The 22,211-nt window shown below is 33.9% G+C and overlaps 2 protein-coding genes across 2 annotated transcripts; one reads left to right on the top strand and one right to left on the bottom strand.

Moving 5' to 3' along the window:
* Positions 1-1,178: 1,178 nt before the first annotated feature.
* LOC107491106 (beta-carotene 3-hydroxylase 1, chloroplastic) lies at positions 1,179-3,713 on the top strand. Its single transcript, XM_052261367.1, has 6 exons — positions 1,179-1,655; positions 1,914-1,973; positions 2,078-2,149; positions 2,862-2,987; positions 3,359-3,415; positions 3,521-3,713. The coding sequence occupies exons 1-6, from the start codon at positions 1,263-1,265 to the stop codon at positions 3,617-3,619; spliced, it is 807 nt and encodes a 268-aa protein (XP_052117327.1). The 5' UTR covers positions 1,179-1,262; the 3' UTR covers positions 3,620-3,713.
* Positions 3,714-9,264: 5,551 nt separating this feature from the next.
* LOC107491107 (septum site-determining protein minD homolog, chloroplastic) lies at positions 9,265-11,522 on the bottom strand. Its single transcript, XM_016111870.3, has 2 exons — positions 10,247-11,522; positions 9,265-10,074 (listed from the first exon to the last, which is right to left on the bottom strand). The coding sequence occupies exon 1, from the start codon at positions 11,449-11,451 to the stop codon at positions 10,444-10,446; it is 1,008 nt and encodes a 335-aa protein (XP_015967356.1). The 5' UTR covers positions 11,452-11,522; the 3' UTR covers positions 9,265-10,074; positions 10,247-10,443.
* Between the last annotated feature and the right edge of the window lie 10,689 nt (positions 11,523-22,211).

Genomic DNA, 22,211 nt, shown 5'->3' with positions numbered 1-22,211 from the left:
ATAAAATCAATCTAAAAACAGCTTGCCACCAAATTTCCAAAATGATTCTGAAGATTGGATCACAATCAAGGTATCAAGTTTTCTAACTAGATAATTATATAATTAAATTATATACAATAAAATAACACAAACAAAAATAATAATAAGACATGTTACATGTATATACAAAATTAACTATTAAATTGGCTATTTGTTTATATAAAATATATATTAAAAATAAATTAAATAATTAATTTAATGACTTAATTTTTTTTTTTGTATAGATAGTATTTTCGAATAATAATAATAATAAGTACCGGAGCTAAGTACATGTACTTGAGTAAAAGTGCCTTTCATTTCCAATTTTAATGCACATGGATGGTTGGATACCCTTAAAGATTCTATTCAATACCTGTATATATATAAAAAATAATGTTAATTTTTTAACTAATAATTAAATTATAATTTTTCTAGAGAATTATTAAATTTTATTATTTTAGACCGCACTTAATCAAGTAATAATATCTTTATATATATAAAGAAAACTTAAATACATTAGAATACACGTGTATAAGCTTTTCTTTTTCTATGAGGACTAAATATTGGCTAAAATAAATAAAAATATTGATTTTTAAATTTTTCTGTTTTTATATTTATCAAGTTATTAAAAATAGTTAACAAAAATATAACTTGAGGACATTTAAACAGATTAAAAAGAGTTTTATCAAATATGTGTTAAAATTATTATTATTAAATTTTAAAATTGATTTAATAAATATATTAAAGTTTTAATTTTATATGTTTTCTATAAAAGCTTACTCCAAAAAGACACGGTAGGTAGACTAAAATAAAATAAAGGCAGTTTGGAAAAGAAGTAAGTTTGAATAATGTATAGCCAAGAATGAAGGGTTTTACTTATTCTTTTACTATAGAATGAAGGCCAGGGTTTAACTAGTATAAACAGAAAAATACTAGGAACTATATATCAAAATTTATTATTTTTTATATTTTTAAATATTAATAATTAAAATAATAGAAAAAATAAATTTTGATAGTAATCGAACAATTTTTCATAAATAAATACACAAAATACATAAACATATAGCATAGGGTCCACATTAGAAAGAGGTGGAAATTAAAGTTCAAAACAGAAATCAAAGTAGTGGTCTCTGTTGTTTCTCTCCCTTTAAAAACCCCCTCTCCTTCCTTCATTCTCTTCCCCTCTCACCATCACCACTCACTTCCTTCTTTCTCTTTTCAGAGCCTCACAACTTAAACCCACCATGGCGGCAGGACTCTCCGCCGCAATTGCCTGGAAGCCCCTCCTCCGTCCCCACCACCACCACCACAACAAACACCAATCCTTCAATCCTCACACTCCAACGCCTGCTTCCTTCTTCAGAACACACCAGAAGCTCGCAACTATAAAGTTCACTGCCTGTGTTCTCATGGAGGACCCCAAGAAAACCGCCAGTAGCCACGTGGCGGAAAGCGAAAAGGACGAAGAAGAAACCGTTGTGGTTTATCCTCAGCTGGTTCCGCCACGTGTCGCGGAGAGATTGGCCAGGAAGAAATCGGAGAGATTAACGTACCTTATTACCGCCATGATGTCTAGCTTTGGCATCACTTCCATGGCGGTCTTCGCTGTTTATTATAGATTCGCATGGCAATTTCAGGTAATTATGTAATTATGTGATTAACTGCTTTCACAATTTTCACACTATTTTATAATATTCCAGACTTACGTGCAGTTATCTTAAAAATGGTTATGTAATTTGACTAAATTGTTATCTAACAGTAATAATACGTGCATTCCGCGAATGGATTCTTACAGTGTCAGCATCAAAATTATTGAATTCCGTTTGATTAATTAAGAATAATTCAAGCATGTATGTGTTAGTCAATCTGAAATTGAGAGTTGGTGTTTGGTGTAGGGTGGAGAAATTCCATTGTCTGAAATGTTTGGCACATTTGCTCTCTCCGTTGGTGCTGCTGTAAGCCCCTTACATTACAAAATTTTACAAATTCAGAATTTGATTGCTTCCAATTCTATGTGAAATTTGGGTATAGCATATGATATGTGATGATATTGTTTCAGGTGGGTATGGAATTTTGGGCTAGGTGGGCACACAGAGCTCTCTGGCATGCTTCCTTGTGGCACATGCATGAGGTAATTTAATTTAATTTAATTTAATTTAATTTTTATTTATTTAATTATAACTTCCAAATGAAGCTTTCCGAAACACAGAAGAGAATCAAGATTCATAATCTCAATTTAGACTTTGTCGGTGCTTAGTCTTACTTTTAGACCTTTTGGTTAAACATGTATTATATTAATCCTGATTTCAAAGTCTTAAACTGTTATTTTCACTTGCGAAGACAATATCGTGTGAGTTTTCGTCATAATTTTTTTTATAGTTTTACAAATGCAAGGCCCAAACTCAAAGTAAAAGTATTGAAATTAGAATGATTGTGATTTTGGTTTATCCTTCGGAATCCGTGATCAACAAATCAGTGTAAAGTATGTGATATGATATCTATCTTAAAAAAGAATAAAGCAAAGGACAAAAAGAAGTGAAAATTTGGTTTGAATAAAATTGCAGTCCCACCATAGACCAAGAGATGGACCCTTCGAATTGAACGATGTGAATTGTTGTATTCACGTGAAGTTGACAGTTGAAAATCATTATATAATAATTTAGTCGAATATTCAAATCATCTAACAGTTTTTAACTATCAACTTCTCGTAAAGATAACTAACAATTTTCACTATATAAATAACTATTTTTTATATCTATCGTGTGAATGATAATCTAAAAAACGAATGCAGAGTCAGAATTGAATTTCTTTATTAATTAATTGATTTGAGTATAATGGTGCAGGGTCTTGGAATCACAGTGTTTGGAATGGCTTACATGTTTGTGCACGATGGCTTGGTTCATAGGAGATTCCCTGTAGGTCCCATTGCCAATGTTCCCTACTTCAGAAGAGTTGCTGCTGCTCACAAAGTAAACTAATTAATTCATCTATTACATCTTCAATTTCTTAATTCAATTCATGTTAATTTATGGAGAAATGATAATTATTCCTCTCCTATTTTTGATAATGTCACTCATTACATTTTTTTTATATCCATTGTATGTTTCTATGAATTTATAGAAAAAAATAGCAGCATTGAAGTAACATTATAATTTCCCTAATTTATGGATGCTATACTCTATATTAGGCTATGATTGGTTTCACTTAATTAATAGGAACATAGGGAGGAAACACATGTTGATGTTTGTTTATTTGTGAAAATGATCTGATACAGTACCGAGATCAAGATTTTGTTGTTTAATTTGTCTCTGTTATTTATTTATTTATTTATTTATTTCAGCTTCACCATTCGGACAAATTCAATGGGGTGCCATATGGCCTCTTTTTGGGACCAAAGGTTAGAGAGTTACATATATTCTTGTTTATTTCTCCCTTTATTATTATTTTTTTCATTTTAAATTATTATATTTTTGGATGCTTACATATGTTTCTTGTGGTGCAGGAAATTGAAGAAGTGGGAGGGTTAGAAGAGCTTGAGAAAGAGATTAGTAGGAGAACAAAATCTTATAATAATAACAATAATAATAAAAATAGTTCATGACAAATTCAAACGTTGACCAGAAAAGCTGTTTTAAAGAATTATATATATCATTGTAGAGAAAAATCAAATGAAATGAAATGAAAATTTGCTATCATTTGTACAGTTCTTTTTATTTATTTATTTATTTTTTATTATTATTATTGTTATTATTATTATTATGTAGCAGCATATATAGTGTAAGGAAAAAAACGTATGAAAGAGGTCAAGAAAAGTAATAAAAAAAGGGTTGTGCAAAAAATAATTGGTGCCTTCAATTTTGGCTCTTTAGTCTTTGCTAAGACAATGGAGGCATGAGAAATATACATGCAATAAACATGTTTTTCACTTTTTTGTGTGAAGCAATAATAACATTTGAACTCAATTTAAATGTAGATGACACTAATAATATAATAGAAAAGAGTGAATAAAACTACTAATAGCCTTCATTTTGTGTATATGATGAGAATTAGTAATAAATAATGATTAAAATAATTTCAAATAACATTATTTTGTATCCAAATAAATTAATAATAGAGGGTTTATTATCTATTTATTTATTTTGACCTTGGATTCATGTAGCCCCAAGTGGGATGGGATGAGTGAGGAAACAGTTCATGGCATGTGTCCTTTTGTGGGGCACTCACTACTCACAAGGCACTAAAGCACAGCCAATTCTGCTATTGAGTCTTACTCTTAATTGAGGAAATATATTTTTTAAAATTAAAAAGAAATGTAGAATGATTGAGAGGGAGATTCTGAGTAGGTTTTACTGTACCTTTATTGTTCACAGTAAGAAATTTTGAAATTTTTTTTGCAAAAATCGTTTCTTTTGTGGTTGTTGACTGTTCTTTTACTTTATTTGAAGAGAATTGTTTCATTTCAAATTTATTTTTGATGGTTTCTTTTCTTTGTGTAATGTAGGTATTCTTTCTTATATTTTCAATTTTTATTTTTTAAAATGTCTTTTTAGATTTTTAAAAATTTGTTGTGATGGGTAGATTCTTTTGTTTTCGTATCCAATCTTTTTGTTGATAGTGTTTTTATAGAAAAACTTTGTAAGCATTATAGAATCTGTAATTCTATTGAGGATGAAGCTAAATACGAAATAATTGCATATGGTCCTAAGAATCGGGTTTTTTGTGAGAGAGTGACCGAGTCGGAATTCCACTTTATTTTCATGTATGACTGTTTGTTTTATTTGTGCTTCTCGGACCTCTGGGAGTAGTTCGAGCTCTTCTTTTTGGGCTTGAATGTTGTCGACTTTATCATAAAATCTTATCCTTAGACTTTATGCACTGATTTCTACTGGGATCATGACTTCTATTCCATATAGACAAGTCTGAATAGCGTTTCCCCAATCGTGGAGTGAAGTGTTGTTTTATAAGCCCATAGTACTTGAGGGAACTCTTCAACCCAAACTCCCTTTGCATCCTATAGCCTCTTTTTTAATCATGTCAATATAACTTTATTGGCGGCTTCAGCCTATCCGTTGGCTTGAGGATGCTCCACCGAGGCGAACTGATGCTTAATTTTCATATTAGATACCAGACTTCTGAATGTGAAATTTGTGAATTGGGTGCCATTATCTATGGTGATAGAATGGAAAATCCCGAACTGGGTGATTATGTTTCTGTAGAGAAATTTTCGACGTCTTTGTGCCGTGATAGTGGCCAGTGATTCTGCTTCTATCCATTTGGTGAAGTAATCTACTCCCACGATCAAGTATTTAACCTGTCTCCTGGAGCTTGGAAAAAAGGTCTGAGCAGGCCCAATCCCCATTTTTCAAAAGGTCAAGGAGAAGTCACGCTAATAAGCTCTTCGAGGGGAGCGACATGAAAGTTTGCGTGCATCTGACAAGGTTGGCACTTTTTAACGAAGTCGGTTGCATCCTTTTGTAAAGTCGGCCAGAAGAACCCGACTTGTATCACATTTTTGGCTAGTGACCTTACTCCGAGATGATTCCCACAAATCCCGTTGTGTACTTCTTCCAAGACTTCTTCTGTCTTAGAGATCGGAACGCACTTCAACAATGGTGTAGATATCCCCCTTCTATAGAGGACACTTCGCACCAAAGTATAGTTCTGAGCTTCCCTTTTGAGTTTTTGGGCTTCCTTTTGTTCCTCGGAAATAATGTCGAATTTCAAATATTTGATTAGAGGGGTCATCCATCCCAGGTTTAAGCCTGAGATAGGTAGGACGTCCAATTTGTTGTCTGTCTTCGTAACTGTGTGCTCCTGGAGAGTTTCCTGTATCAAGCTTCTATTATTTCCTCCCGATTTGGTACTTGTTAGCTTGGAGAAAGCATCAGTTCGGCTGTTGAGCTCTCGAGTTATGTATTGAAGAGATGGGGATGGTACCTGTAAGACACTACGATGCCTAAGTTAGCATAGGTTTAAAGCAGATTTGTAGTATATTGGAACTTAAATTTACCTGAGTGTGTCAGTGTATTTATAGGGGTTGAACCAATAACCACCGTTGAAGTAATTCCACTTCTGATTGTGGATAATCATCTCTTTATCTTAGGTTTGTTGAGATCTCTCTTCTAGAAGTAAGTGAGAAGTTTGGGGGAGACAATTACTCACTTGGATAAGTGTGAGCTGCCTGACTTCGTCGATCTAATCTCTTTGGGAAGGTCGGACAAGTAGTGGAAGCCAATCTTTTAGATTGGGCCTTTGAACTTAGTTTAGCCTGAATTAGGCTTTGGTCAGGATATGAACAATAATAAAATTATTATCTTAATTTAAAAATAACTAATTTTTTATTTTATTATTTTCTCAACTTAAAATGTCCTTCATATAAGGAGAACGTTTATCTTTTCGTAACTTCAATATATTGAGCAAAAAAATAACGTTGATGACTTGGCTTGCGTACAATGAGTCAATGCTAATTTGTAAGTTGTAACCGGTTAATAGTATATACATGCTTAAATTAAATGAAAAACAAATTATCAATAAACATTAAATAATAATAAGAAATAGAATTTTAAATTGAATTTGAGTATTCAAATGCATATCTCACTAATCTAGATCAAATACTAAGCCAAAGGTTGGTAAATCTCAACTAGCTTCCTTTGCATAAACTATTTTTTATATATATAGAAAAAGGTTTCGTTTCTCTAAGGACATGTACTTTGACTTCGAAAATAGTGAATATTTGACTTGTAATGAATTTGTTCGATGTAAGTGGAATATTAGATACACAGCTAGATTTGAGGAAGGAGGTAAGTAAAATAAAAAATCTATATATGAATGGAAGAACATCAAATTATAATAACGATGCTCCATGAACTAAGCACTTTGTTAAAATTGATCTCCATATAGTTGACGAACCCTAAGTTATTGAGTGTTTCATGACACGAAAAATAATCACATTTTGTATGATTTCTAATTCAAATATTTTTCTTCTTGTTTCAGGTTACATATTCCCCTCCTAAATCCTAATACCAATAGTAAACTTTATTAGTATTAAATAAAAGTGTATTATAATCAACTTAGATTAATTAAATTGTCAACTCATTTCTTCGTTTAATAAAATATTGGATATTTAAATTTTATCTTGTGTATATAATTATTTATTGACCAATAACAAATTTTTAAATAGAATATTGGAGATTAAAAGAAAGTGTATTACATTGATTCATTGAATAATGTACTTGTTTTAATAATTAATAAATGTATTAATCATCATCTTATATGGTTTATGACGATTGGTTCTTCTCATCATAGCTTTACCCTATAAAATATGTTAATTATTAACCCTATGAAATCAATCCACATGCAACCCATATTGCATATTTGCATGTCTAATCATGGGTGGGTAATTGTTGCTTGGACTAATATAATCTTCACTTTCGTTAATATAATTTTATTTTTTTAATTTACTTTATCCTTTCACATGAACCTAACTCGTTTCCTTTTTGTGTGAGATACGTGTAAGCTAAATATAGCGCAAACATTTTCTCCAATTATTTCCCTTTTCTCTTTTGATTGGAGAAAAGCAACCCTAGTGATTCATGCATTTCACTTTTCTGAATAGTTCCAAATAATCCATTGGTGGGTGATTCCATTTTTAATGTATACCTGTCATATTTAGAGGAACATCCACCCATGGCCCTATCCATTATTGATTGCATTGCTTTATTTAGGGAAAAAAAACTAAACATTATTAAGGTCAAAAGGGTTACATGTAACTTAAAGTCTTCTTACTCATGAGTTCATACAGAAATTTATTCTCACTTTATAATTAAATTTTTATATTTTTTACTTAAATTTTTATATTATTTTTAATTTTATAATTAGGTATTTTAAAATGTAAAAAAAAATTAAAATTAATTAAATCTTTTTTTGCAAATTAAATGTATCTAAAATTAAGAATCTAATTAAATCTTTAACCATATATTTTTTAAAAAATATTCTATTAATTTTAATATTTTTTATATAAAAAAAGGTCATTATAAAATAAAAAACAGTTTAAAGATCCAATAAAAAAAAATATAAAAACTTAATTAAAATTTTGATAAAATTATAAAAATCAACATAATAATTAAATCTTGTATATATGATAAATGTTTTTTACCATATAATAAACTTAATATAGTAGTCACGTTGTTGAATCCAAATTAGAGAATTAAATGAAAGGTTAGTTTATAAATATTGTTTATGTAAGAAATTATCGTAGGATTTTGATTAGACATAAATCATAATCAATTAATCATACATAAAGTATCACGTGTCAATTGACCAAGTGTAGGTTAGCTATTGAGCCTCGTCATATAATATGCTACAACTTTCACTAGAAACAGAAACCAACCGGCCAACAAACATAGGGTTGAATTTGGTAGTTAATTCTAGGTATCCAAAAAGATATATTATTGGAAATGACCTTACCTATATGAAATTGCTTTTGCTTTGTCAAAAATAGGAATTGATATTCTTTTTTCCCACTGGATTAGATATTTAGAATTAGACTTACAGACAAAAGGGTATCTAAAAAAATATTATTGGAAATGTCCTTAGCTATATGAAGTTCTTTTGCTTTGTCAAAAATAGAAATTGATTTTCTTCTTCCCAATGGATTAGATATTTAGAATTAGACTTATAGACAAAATGGCATGTATACCGTATACGTATGTAAATGAAGTATAAAAGCTAGAAAATAGTTATTTCTATACATGTTGCTATGATGCAAAGATAATGATGTGACACAACACAAATCACAGGAATTTGATGCTGCTTTTTCTATCTAAAAGAGCACATCCATCATTCACTACTTGGTAATTAACATAGGTTCATTAATTGATCAAAATTGCGGTGGTAAATGGGAAAGAGAAAATGTTAGAAGTCACAAGTCATTAAAAAAAATTATACACCATGATTTTCTTCTTCTTATCAACCTTAATGTACACGCAAAAATATCCAATAGTTACCACAACGGTGCATGTATGTATGAAATAATGATATAGTTTTTTTTATGATAAAAATAATGATATAGTTAAAACTTAAAAGAATAATCCTGAGTGGCCAATAGTTTTTGTTACAAACATGTAAAAAGTAATATCGCAACACATTTACTTTCGGAATGGACTTGCCTAACTCAAACCAAGTTAGTTTAGACCAAAGAGTTTGTCATTAGTATTACCAAATACTTTTTAACATAAAAGAGGTGTCGCTTTATAACATTTAATTTCTTGCAATTCCAAATAAAGTTTTGTTTTATAAATGCTTACTAGATTAGGTTCAATAACACCAAGCTGAGCCCAACAGAAACCATCGAATCTTGACCAGTTAACTGGGCCAATGGACTTTTTGGCACAAATGCAAGACTCCGGAGTCAAAACAATAATACTACTACATATCATATAGGCATCTAGTCATGTACCATTAATTAACTAAACTTCGGCCCAAAATTATCCATTTACGTATGACGAATCAACTTGACCCCAAAAAACAATAAAACCTGCTAAAAACTGCTATGTTTACAATACAAGTTCCTTGGCAATGTGGCTGAGGATTATCCTAATGGCAAATACATTTGCCTCCTAAAAGTGCCACATAAGTTCGAATCTTTGTTGGTGAAAAATAGTGTGTTTAATACTTTAATGTGTGTGTGTGTGAGTAGAGTGTGTGTGTTGTATGCACCCAAAAAACAAAAAAGAGTTCCTTGGCAATAAACAGAATTTGATTCTAATTTAATATGTTATAGAAGAAAAAGGTGCCTCATGATTCATAATTCATATATGCAGTATTCTAGGATCGCAGAGATTGATAAATTGCTGAGAAGGACAAACCTTCCATAACATTATAAAATCATAGCAGGGATCAAGTTTCGCATCATATTAAGCAGATTTTTATCAGTGACACACTACTACATGCTGCATTAGAATTTAGAAACAAAAATGAACTTATCATGCATGGTGAAGTGTAAACTTACTCATCAAGGAGAGATTTTGTTCCATGTTCCAAGGCATAAACAACACCCTAGTATGTAGATAAAAAAGAGTAGAACAAAACAATATTATTGAATCACCATTAGGCAACCGATTAACAATGCAGAAATGAACTCAAAAAGTGACCCTAAACTAAATCATCCTGAATACTAACACAATTGAAATAAACCAAATGAAGAAAGAAAGATATAAGCTTTGCTAACCCCCAAAACTGTACTGTACAGCTTCCTCCTTGCTCCTCTCCCACTACCACCTACACATGATAACAAATTTGCAATACTCCATCCTAAAATAAGAAGCAAACAAAATCACACTAACTTGAAAACAGAACCAAAAAACCAATCACAAGCAAAGTTGAAATTTGAAAAAACATTCCAAACTTGGATTCATTGTGTTCTAGTTAGCCACCAAAGAAGGAGAAAAAGCCACGCTTTGGCTCCTCCTCAACCATGACAGCTTGCATTGTATCTTGCTCCACAAGCCTCCAAGCTGCTTGCTCAAATGCCAACCCTGCCAATGTTGGAGGCTTATTCAGAACCAAAGGGTACCCTCTATTGGTACTCCTTATAACCTCCGAATCCTCCGGAATCGCTCCGAGCAGTGGCAACCCTAGCATTTCTTGTACATCAAGAACAGACATCATGTCCTCACCCTTAATCATATCTGTCCTAACTCTATTCACAATCATCTTTATGTCCCTAATTCCATCACATTCAAGCAAACCAGTAACCCTATCAGCATCTCTAAGGGCAGTTATATCTGGTGTGGTTATCAGAATTGCCTCGTTCGCCGGCGTTATGGCGGTGATGAATCCAGCGTCGATGCCGGCGGGGCAATCAATGAGGATGAAGTCAGGGCAACCTTCTGTGCGCGATTTGAGAGCATCGACGAGCCAAATTAGGGCTTTTCCTCCAAACCCTAGGGGCAATTTTGACCTAGGTTTTGAAATGCAGAGCAATTCAAAGTTGGACCAACGCTTGTCCCTGACAAGAGCCTGGTCGAGCCTGCAATCGCCGTTGAGAACCTCGAGGGCGGTGTAGTTCACGCGATTCTCGAGGCCTAAGAGGAGGTCGAGGTTGCGGAGGCCGACATCGGCGTCGATGGCGACGACGGAGAAGTCGAGTCTGGCGAGGGAGAGGCCGATGTTGGCGGTGGTTGTGGTCTTGCCGACGCCGCCTTTTCCGGAGGTGACGACGACTACGCGGGGGGTTTCGCCGGAGAGCTGGGGTTTGCGGTTCCACTGGAGGAGGGCGGTGGGGGATTTGTGGAATTTTGGGGGTTTTGGTAGGGTTTTGGATTGGGGGAAGAGGCATGTAGGTCGTCGTGGTGGGTGGGTGAAGGTTGAGGTGGACGGAAAAAGTGGTTGTTTGGCGGTGGGGACGCCGGGGAGACGGTGGAGAGAGAGCATCGCCGAGCTGAGAGGGTAGCTCAGTGACAGTGAGTAACCACTGACACAGTGATACGAAAGCAACAAATAAAAAATGCTTTCTTTTTAGATCACAATTTACATTGCTTGCTTCGAAATTGACACATAATTTGTTTTATTTTTTATTTTTTTGAGCTTTGAAGTTTTCTTAATTAATATAAATAAATCATTTTTCAATTGAAATAATTGTGCGTTTATATTAAATGATTTAATTAAATATATTAAATTATCTAATAAAATTTTAATGATTATTTTTATGTGAATAATTGTTTAATTAATTTAATATTTTTTTATACTAGTTGATAGGAAAGAGTTAATATAGTAAAATGGAAAAGAAAAATCTCATTTCTTGATAATAAAAAGAAAAATTTGTGTTGTAAAAATGCTTTTTTAGAGAAAAAAAAAATAAATATGGACAATTTTTTGGAGTTGTTTTTTAATATGGGTATGTAAAGTGTTAAATTTTATGGTGCTAGACTGCTGCTGGTACTTATTTTATTGTCATTAAAGAGATGACATAAAGAAAAAGCGAAAATTGCTCGTTAATTATGAGTAATATTTTTTTATTTTTTTTAATCTATCTTGTGGGGTTTGAGATTGGTTTATTTACTTAAAAAAATTGTATTTACAAAAAGTATTTGAAAAAAATAATATTTAAACTCAATAAATTTTGTATGATGGGACATTTTTACTAATTTGGAGATTGCGAAAAGCATAATAATTTAATATTATTTTAGATAAAATTAACTATTTTTTGAGAAAAAAAATTGTTAAAAAATTAGTTTTCTTTTTCTATATAAGAGAGTTAGTGTTCCAGAAGCAACATTCATTTTGATTGAAAAGTTAAAGCTGTGAGTTTGTACAAGTCCTCGCCATGTGAGAGTTTTCTTGAGAAGTTTTTATTTTTTTAAGTCATGGAAACTAATGTGTGTTTATTAGTATATTTTGAAAGTGAGATTATGCCATATATAAATAAAGGTGTAAAATTTATTTGTGTAAGTTTAGAATTTTTGTTATTCTTTACATGATGTTATTTGTAAAGTTATAAAATAGATTATGCCAATATATATACGGTAATTTGTCAAAGAGAGTTAACAGTATTTTATATAAGCAGTTTGTGTTAGTTTTCAGTGATGTAATATAGTTTTAAGTAATGAATGTGACTGATGTCATCATGTTAGAAATGTTAATGATTTATCGACAGAATCAAGCTCATGTGTTGATTATCGAACTGTATGTTGAATTTAAGAAGTTGGCTATTAGTCACGAGGTTGATGAATCCTTCTTAAATAAAAGGGGCAACACAGATTGGGAAGGAAATGATAGTGACAGCAAAGAGGAGTTTTTATCTAACAATGGCATGTTGGGAGGAAATGAGACTACCGACATGAAAATTCAAGCTGCAACAAGCACGGTAAAAAGCCAACATTCATTTGGTATTCCATCTTCTATGTGTGCTTTGGATCTTGAAGCTATGATCGCACCTGAATTTCTTGAGTTGGCAAACTCAGGTATGTCAGCCTATCATTTTATTTTGTCAAGACAATTTTATTTTTATTTATCAAATTTCGGTTATACATTCTAATTTTATTTGTTGAATTATTTAAAATATATTTATTTTTAAGTTACCAGTTAAAATATTTCAAAAATTGCTCACTATCTAAAAATGATAAATGTTGCTCAACTGGAGAGTACTTTTTCATAAGATTATTTTGTATGAGATAAAGAAAAAATCTAACTTACGTTATTTTGCTAGATATTGTGGCTACTTTGATGAAATATTGTACAAATCATTGAAAATTGAAAACCCTTAGATATACTTTTTTTTAGAACTTAGAAATTGTTAATCCACATACACAGGTATTTTTTTTGTGCAAGATGGTGAGTTTGCTGTTGGAATGGAGTTCAGTTCTAGAGAAGTTATAGTCATGGCAATTAGGAATTATATTACTTCCATGGGTATCGATTACAGGGTGTTTGAGTCTGAGTCTTTGACATTTTATACGAAATGCATACAGTATGGCAAAAGTTGTAATTGACTGATTTGCGTTAGTTTGATTCAGAAAAAATGTTGTTGGAAAATTAAACGATACAATGGAAGTCATACTTGCACTATGGACATAATTTCTCAAGACCATTCGAAACTAAATTCCGACACAATTGTGGACGCTATAAGACCTCTAGTTGAAGCCGACCCATATCTGAAGATCCACGTTATGACCATAGATGTTCTGTCGAAATTCAACTATACGATAAGCTATCGTAAAACATAGTTGGCAAAGTAAAAGTCGATTACAAAAAACTTTGGTGATTGAGAAGTTTTTTATGAGTGTTTGCCCGCATGGTATGTGGCAATGTGTGCTTAGAACCCAGGATCTATGGTGCAAGTTGATACTATACTAGCATATTGTGGATCTAAGGTGGAGGAATGTGTAAAGATAATGCGTCGAGTTTTTTAAAGCTTCCATCTATGCATTAGAGCGTTCCGATACTGCAAACCACTCGTGTATGTTGATGGCATACATCTGTATGGGCGATATAAAGGAGCTCTTTTGGTTGGTGTGTCTCAAGATGGAAACCAAAATATTGTACGACTTGCTTTTGTCATCGTTGAATGAGAGACCGCTGACGCATGACATTTTTTTTTGAATAATCTACGAAAAAATGTTGCCAGGAGGGACGGTGTCGGTATTATTTTTTATAGGCACGACTCTATCAATGCAGCAATGGCTAGATGTAATGATGCGTGGAGTCCTCCTAGAGCATTTCATATATTGTGTTAGGCATATTGCGTCAAACTTTCTATGAAAATTCAAGGTCCCTTACTTGTAAAAAATCATCATAAACATGGAAACATGTTCTTTATATTGAGTTGATCTTTGTTAAACTTAAAATTGCTATATACTATTTGAATTGCTGACGAGTGATATTATATTAAAACAAATTTTTCTCTAGGATATTGTAAGGCAGAACAATAATACAACGAGCAGTACCAACAGTTGCAGGATCGAGGAGAGGCATATATACTCAATGGTGTGATACTATTGATTGTCGGCAGTGGGCTATGGCTTTTGATAAAGGGCATCGTTAGGTCACATGACAACCAATCTGATAGAGTGCATAAATTCTATGTTGCTCGTAACCTCTCGGTCACATCATTGGTCAGGATAACCTTTTATCGCTTAAATGAGCTATTTACCCGAAAGAGCGTCAATGCTCAAGAGCGCATCAATGCTGGACATGTCTTCTCAAAATTTGCGACTGTGAAGTTGCAAGCAAATTTACAAGAATTAGGGAATATACAAGTGCATTGATTTGATAGATATACTGAAGTTTTTGAGATTCGTGAGATGTCTAGTAGGAGTGAATACACTGTCGATCTCAGACACATAGTATGCTATTTGTCTATTAATGCAGTTATTAGAGATAATTTACCGTTTACTCTTCCTATTTGAAAAACATGATAGAATTTGATCTTTCATAATGCTTTCGTCATTAATTGACTATACTATTTTGGGAGGACTAATTTTCTCCATCTTAAAACGAAGTATAAATAAAAATAAAAAAATAGACTAACGTATAAAAAAAAATAAAAATTATACTCATAATTAAATTAATTAACAAATAAAATTTAGTTAACGTATCTATTTTCCATAAACATAACATATAATATATTTATGTATGTTGCGTACAGCAATATATTTAGAATAAATATTTTAATATAAATATATTTAGTAGCATTAATATATACCATACTAGTATGTAAATAAATATTCGTAATGAAATTCGGCATAAAAATTAATAAATAAAATCTAAATAACGTATATATTTATTTATAACATGATGTCATATATATTAACATACATATATTTTAACTCTAATGATATATATTATTATGTACTATATTTATTACTAATATATTTATATATTTTGCTTAATTTATTTATTTCTAATATATTTAAAATAAATATAACATAAATATATTTGACCAACATGAATATAAAAAATACTTTAACGATTACTATATTTATTACTAATATATTTATGTGTGTTGCGTAACTTATTTACAATAATATAATTAAAATAAATATATCAACATAAGTATATTTTACTAACATGAAGATAAAAAAATACATTAATGTTAATAATATACTATAATTTGAAATATGACTACTAATATATAACTTTATAATAATATTAATATATAACAATTACAAATACAAAAAAATCCTACGCAAAAAAAAATACATTTTTTATTAAGTATTTTATCTTCTAATACTAACATTCAAATATTTATTTAAATAAACATAATATTAACCTACGTAATTAATTTTATGAAATATTTAAAATGACAATAATATTAATATATTAAAAGAAAAACAACACTAATAATATAACATGTATATATTGATATAAACAATTTTGAAAAAATAATAACTTACATATCAAAGATTGTTTAGATGTGAAATAATATATTTTTTTGGTAGAATTACATTTCGTATTATTTTAACTTAAATCACACATTTTTTCATTAATAATCACATTTTTATCATTATAAAGACAGACACATAAATTTTATTTTTTTATCTCTCCCTCGTACTTTTTTTTACAGTTTCACTTTAAGAATACTGTAACTTAAACTTTTCTTTTCGGATACAACGAAAAAAAAGACCCGAATTTATAGAAGCGGAAGAGGTGGGACTCGGGCCAGAGACAGCTACTTCCATGCATGTTTGACGGATGTTTTCTACTACCTTTTTCGCTGGTTACGAAAAACGTATCATGCAGATCAGAACCTGCAACTTCTGTGCATACGTGTCGCGCCTCCTGTTTCTTGCCAACCACGAGATGAAATTGGCGTCTTCTCGTCAACTGCGAACTGACAGTGTCAACTTCTCGCCACCTGCTAGATACACTCGTCACTATCCGTGTCCAATTTCTATTAACTATATTTATCTGCATAACATTGAGAAAGTTCCAGTATAAAAAAAATTTTTGATTTTTATATTGTATAGATAAATTACCATTTACTTTAATTCTCAAACTCTTTCTATCTAAAGTGATTAGTGGCTATCCCACCACAAACTAAACACCACCACCATCTTCGAACACCGCCATTATTCTAGAGAACATATTCGGCTCATGGTGTGTAAATTCGATTAGTCAAATGCACCACAACATATATAATTAACTTTTTTTATTTATTATTTGTATGTAAATAACTATTTAATTAATTTAATATTTTTTATACTCGTGATAGGAGAGAGTTAATACAGTGAAAAAAAAGAAAAATCTCATTTCTTGATAATAAAAAGAAAAATATATACTTTTGTGAAAAATAAATTGCGTCGTAAAGATGTTTTTTTATTGTATGGACAAACTATCATTTATTTTGACTTTCAAACTCTTTTAATCTAAAACGGCCACCCCACCACAAACTAAGTACCACCATCGCTATTTTCGATCACCACCATTATTCTAGAGAACATATTCAGCTCATGGTACAAACACGATTGGTCAAATGCACCACAACATTCGTTCCTAATATATTATAAATAAAACTTACCATAAAATCTTTATTTCCTAACACATCTGACATATTAGCTAACTAATTCATCAAACTTGGTACTACCCATTTCTTATGGTTTTTTTATATAAATAAATAATAGAAATGCTTTATTTTCCAAAATACGCATGAAGAGAAATGCTTCCGAAAATGCGCAAGGCCACTTCAAGCGGGGCATGCGAATTGGATTTACATTCCAATTCAGGTTTGGCGGCCACGAATTGGAACTGGCAGGGGCAGGAATTATTTCTGGGTCGGTGCCCACGAAATGGGTGGGGAGGCCATGTTGTGGCTGGTGCCAGCAAAATGGCCAATTCTAGTGGGGCATCCACGAATTGGATTCCAAGTCAATGGTACTACACGCGAAATGGTGCCCTTCAGGTGTATCACCTGCGAAGTTCGTTCCTAATTTGCCTATATAAACGCTTGTGCACCATTTACAGAAGGAGGCATTCTTTTGCACTTTCTTCCAACTCTAAAATTTCTCTCAACCTAGTTACTTTCTTTCTCTCTAAAATATTGTGGGTGTTGGTTCAGTTTTGCTGTGTGTATGGCTTCCGAAAATGTATATTTGATCATATACCCAAATGGAGAAATTTCTCATACGGCAGAAGGTATTACGTTTGTTTGTGACGATCCCCTTTGGATAATGATTCTGCCCCCGACATCGTTACAAGAGCTGAAGAATTTGATTCTCATGAATACCAAAATGGTGGGAAAAAAGGAAATCACGAAGCTTACACAGGATGCCAGTTGTAGTTGCTAACTCGTTTGCATATCAGAAAATGCAGATTAAATCTGATCAGCATATTTTGATGATGTTTTCTTATCATCGCAGCATTGGAAGCATCTATTCGTTGGAACTTTGTTTGAATCTTCGTGATATAGGTGGAAGCTCATATAGTTCTAATAATGTGAAGGGTGTTAGGAATTTCGGATCGGTGGATTTCGTTCCGGGTCGGGATACTGGTAGGACCCATAGTCCAAGCTTTAACGCGTTTGTGACGCCGAAACAGAATACAGATATTCGTGAAGCACCCCCCTTCCAACCTTGTTGGATTCGATACATATCATCATGATGGCATGGTAGAAACTTCTGATGAAGATGAGATAGAAGCTGTTCCCGAAACCTAGTCGCTTCATCACGAGACAGTTCCTCCGATTCATGTTGAATTGGGGGGTGGGGTGGGGGTGGTGGTGTATCCAGCAGCACGCTAGCACACTACTTGTATTTAAATCTTGGAGCAATGCAGTTGACCATTGCAGAAGACAGACCGAGTAGCTATGCTTTGTCAGGTGAGAAGGAGCTCGAGATTGGGTTGAAGTTTCTCAATAGGGAGACAGTGATGCTTGCTGTTAAAAATTATAACATCCGCAGGAGTGCAGAATACAAGGTGGTAGAGTCAGACCAACATAGGTATGTATGTCGATGCATGCAGTTTGGGGATTAATGTCGTTGGATGGTACGGGTCGTAGAGTTCTTCCAGATTTTAGAAAATTCGAAAATACCAAGGGCCTCATAGTTGCTTGGCAAGTTCAATGTCTCAAGATCAAGCTCAACTTGATAGCAATGTCATCTGCCAGCATATATTCCCCATGATGCATGCTGACGCGACCATTTGAATAAAGGTGTTGCAAGGATCAGTCGAGTTTGCATACGGGTACATGGTTTCATACAAGAAGGTTTGGCATGCAAAGCAGAAGGCAATTGCCAAAATCTATGGTGATTGGGACAATTCGTATGACCAGCTGTGGAGATACTTCAACGCCCTGCAAGCTTTCGTCCCAGGTATAACTGGCATTGAACACTTATTGGGCTTGGTTATTCATTATGGTTTTAGTGGTTTATATGTTTTACTAAGTAAGCATTTTCACAACAGGAACAATTGTTGACCTACAAACGAGGCTTACTATGTCGGGAACACTCTAGACCGTGAGAGTGTCATGTTTCATCAGGTTTTCTGGTCGTTCCCCTCATGTGCTGAGGCTTTCAAGCACTATAAGCCAGTGGTCCCAGTAGACAGAACACACCTGTATGGTAAGTATGTGGGCACCCTACTTATGGGCATAGCACAGGACGAAAATAACAACATTCTGCCAATCGCTTTCGCAATTGTGGAGAGAAAGAATACAGATTCATGGTACTTTTTCCTTACCAATCTAAAGAGGCATGTAGGGAGGCAACCAGGAATTCTGCTTATCTCTGATAGGCATGCAGCAATAAAGGCTGCTTTAGAGCGGGATGGGTGTGGATGGGAGCACAATGTTTACTGTGTACGACATATCGCCTCTAACTTCGCAACAAATTTCAACAATAAGGATTCCAAAAGACACTTGGTTAACGCCGCGTATTTAAAGACGCAAGAGCAAGTGCAGTACTACCTATAGTTAATCAGCGGCGAGGATCCTGTAACATCTCCGCATATTATGGCATGGATCTAGGGGTTAGAGCCACATAAATGGCTACAGCTCCACGATGACGGTCATCAATATGGTCACATGACGACCAATCTTTCTAAGTGTATCAACTCTGTCCTCAAGAGCACTAGAAATTTACCAGTCTGTGCAATTGTCAAGTCTACCTATCATTGTCTTAATGAATTATTTGTGAACAAGGGTTGGCAGACACAAGCACATATCGCATGCGGCCAGGTGTTCTCGCAATTATAGCAAAAAGCGATCTTAACAAACCGTGAGGGAATTTCCTAGATGCTTGTGACGTCGTATGACAGAGCTACTTCAATCTTCACAGTTGATGAGATAGTAGCTGTAGGGGTGTAGTCTTGGTTTCGCATTTACCTTGAGCATCAGAGGTGTGCTGTGGTTACTTCCAAGTGTTGCACTACCCCTGTGCTCATGCTTTGGTCGCATGCACATTTGCAAGACTCGAATGGCAACAATATGTCGAGGCAGTTTTCGGGTTGAGAACGTGTTCTAGGTCTAAGAGATGGAATTCAAACCAATGTCAGACGAGGAGATGTGGCCCCCATACGAAGTACAACGTGTACGTCCCAACCCCCATCTACGATGTATAATGGAAGGACGTCCGATGTCTATAAGAATTCGTAATGAGATGGACGAGGTTGAGTCGGGCCCAGGTAAGCGTTACGGACTTTGCAGGACACCAGGGCATACTAGGCGTCACTGTCCGCATATTTTTGCCACTTAGTATACCACCATTTCTGTTTAATGTATCAGTTTAGTGCAATATTTGAGCATGTTTCTATTGAATTATGTAAAATCGTCATTGTTGCTTTATTTCATGTTATGTCGCACTGTTGTTTAATTTACCACATTGTTGTATTTATTGCATAGTTGGTAGTACATGGGGAACCATCGTTACTAAAACTATGTACATACATCACATGAAGATAGGAACATAACATAAAATTCAACAACAAACGGTGGAACCGACATATGGATAAAATGGAAAGAAATAGCATAACATCGAATGACTAACACAATAGGATGAAGTCGATACTCAAGCGAAGGAAAAGTAAATGAACTAAGTGTTACAACAGAATACTAAATATATAAGCCACACAACTAATGGTGGTCGTGTCCCAATCTGCCACTTGTCTCACAAGCAGGAGCTCGAATGTCCACGTTAGCATCAGCCCCGGCGTAAGAAAGACGTCGGCCTTGCATCTGCGTAGCATCGTACGGTCGGAGCACAGATTCGGCGGTGTCACCAATTGAGACGAACCTCCTCCCTGCCACAGTAGGCTGCGTGATGGTATCAGAGCGGTTGAGGGCAAGATCAAGATCTATTGGGGTATGTGGGAATGATTGCTGAGGGATGAAATGGTCCAACCCGTCGAATAACGAACAAAGAACGACGCTAAGCACATAGCTCGATATAACCAACAAAGAACGGTACTACCCCAACTGTAGGTACTGATGGCATCATAATCTACCAATAATGGAAGATATCAAACATGGACCATATTATTGGCCTTGTCCAGTAGTAGCACGCCTCCCAACAAGTAAGTATGTAACAATGTGCATACTGCATGAGGGCATTGTCTCGTAAATCAAGCGGCATCTGCTGAAGACGATTCTTGAGCCACTTCAACTTTATGTTGAATTTTGTTGTCCTTACGTGGCCAGCTGGAACTTCATCAAGAAGTTTTTGACACTATTCCTAAAGATCTTTTTGGTGGAACTTGTTCTATGACCTCAAAGTACCACTGACAGGCTCGCCATCAACAGGTAGACCTAATTGCATTACAACATTCTACAGGGTTATGGTACACTCACCCCAAAGGGGGTGAAATGTGTGAGTTTCGGGATGCCTTCGTTCGACAAAAGCACTTATAAGTGGATTGTTATACTTGAAGCGCTTTATTAAGAAAGCATGGTAAAATCATGTTCATCTTAAATAAGACTCAAACCTCTGCTGCCTAATTTCCATGCTTAGATCTGTAGAATCTGACATGAAAACGTCAACAAGTATGCCATGAGGAGTGAGAAAACGTGTGGGCTGCAAAAGAAGAAAAAAAAAGAATATAATAAAAAATACTTTAACCAATTTTATTTGTCTACAAAAACAAGAATATAATTAAAAAATTTTACTTAAACACTTAAACTAACCTTATGAAGCAAATGTGCCGCAATATGAAATTCGTCTAACCGATTAAGGTTCTCTTCCGCATTAACCCCACCCCCACTCATGTTAATTTTTTTCTTTTCAAACACAACACAAAAGATTAAAACCACAACACAATTTTTTTTACCACCACGACTTTTTTTTAAAATCCCTTTTCCCTTTAAACCGAATGCATAAGGTCCCCTCCCCTTCACCCTTTTATATGTGTCCCAGCTTCCTTCCCAAGTATCCTTTGTCACCCAACATAACCAATGCCTGTCTCGTACGGATGCTGGTGTTTGCTGAAAATTGGTAGCTTTGACCATCCACTTCGTGGCCTCCAAGAACGAAATACTCATTTCGTGGACGCCGTCAGTGCATTGGTTCCACTTTGTTGCCGCTGTCCCTGAGGTCGCCCAATTCGTGTGCGCTAGTGGTGATGTGAGCCATTTCGTGCATGCCAGCAACGTATTAGAGCAGCAGCTTTTCAACCTGACATGCCAATTCCAATTCGTGGTCGTCACACCTGAATTGGAGTGTAAATCCAATTCGCATGCGTTCCCCTGAAGTGATTCTACGCATTTTTGG

Source organism: Arachis duranensis, chromosome 5 (assembly GCF_000817695.3).
Source record: "Arachis duranensis cultivar V14167 chromosome 5, aradu.V14167.gnm2.J7QH, whole genome shotgun sequence".
In the NCBI taxonomy this organism is placed as follows: domain Eukaryota; kingdom Viridiplantae; phylum Streptophyta; class Magnoliopsida; order Fabales; family Fabaceae; genus Arachis; species Arachis duranensis.
This window is presented reverse-complemented; position numbering and strand designations above follow the sequence as displayed.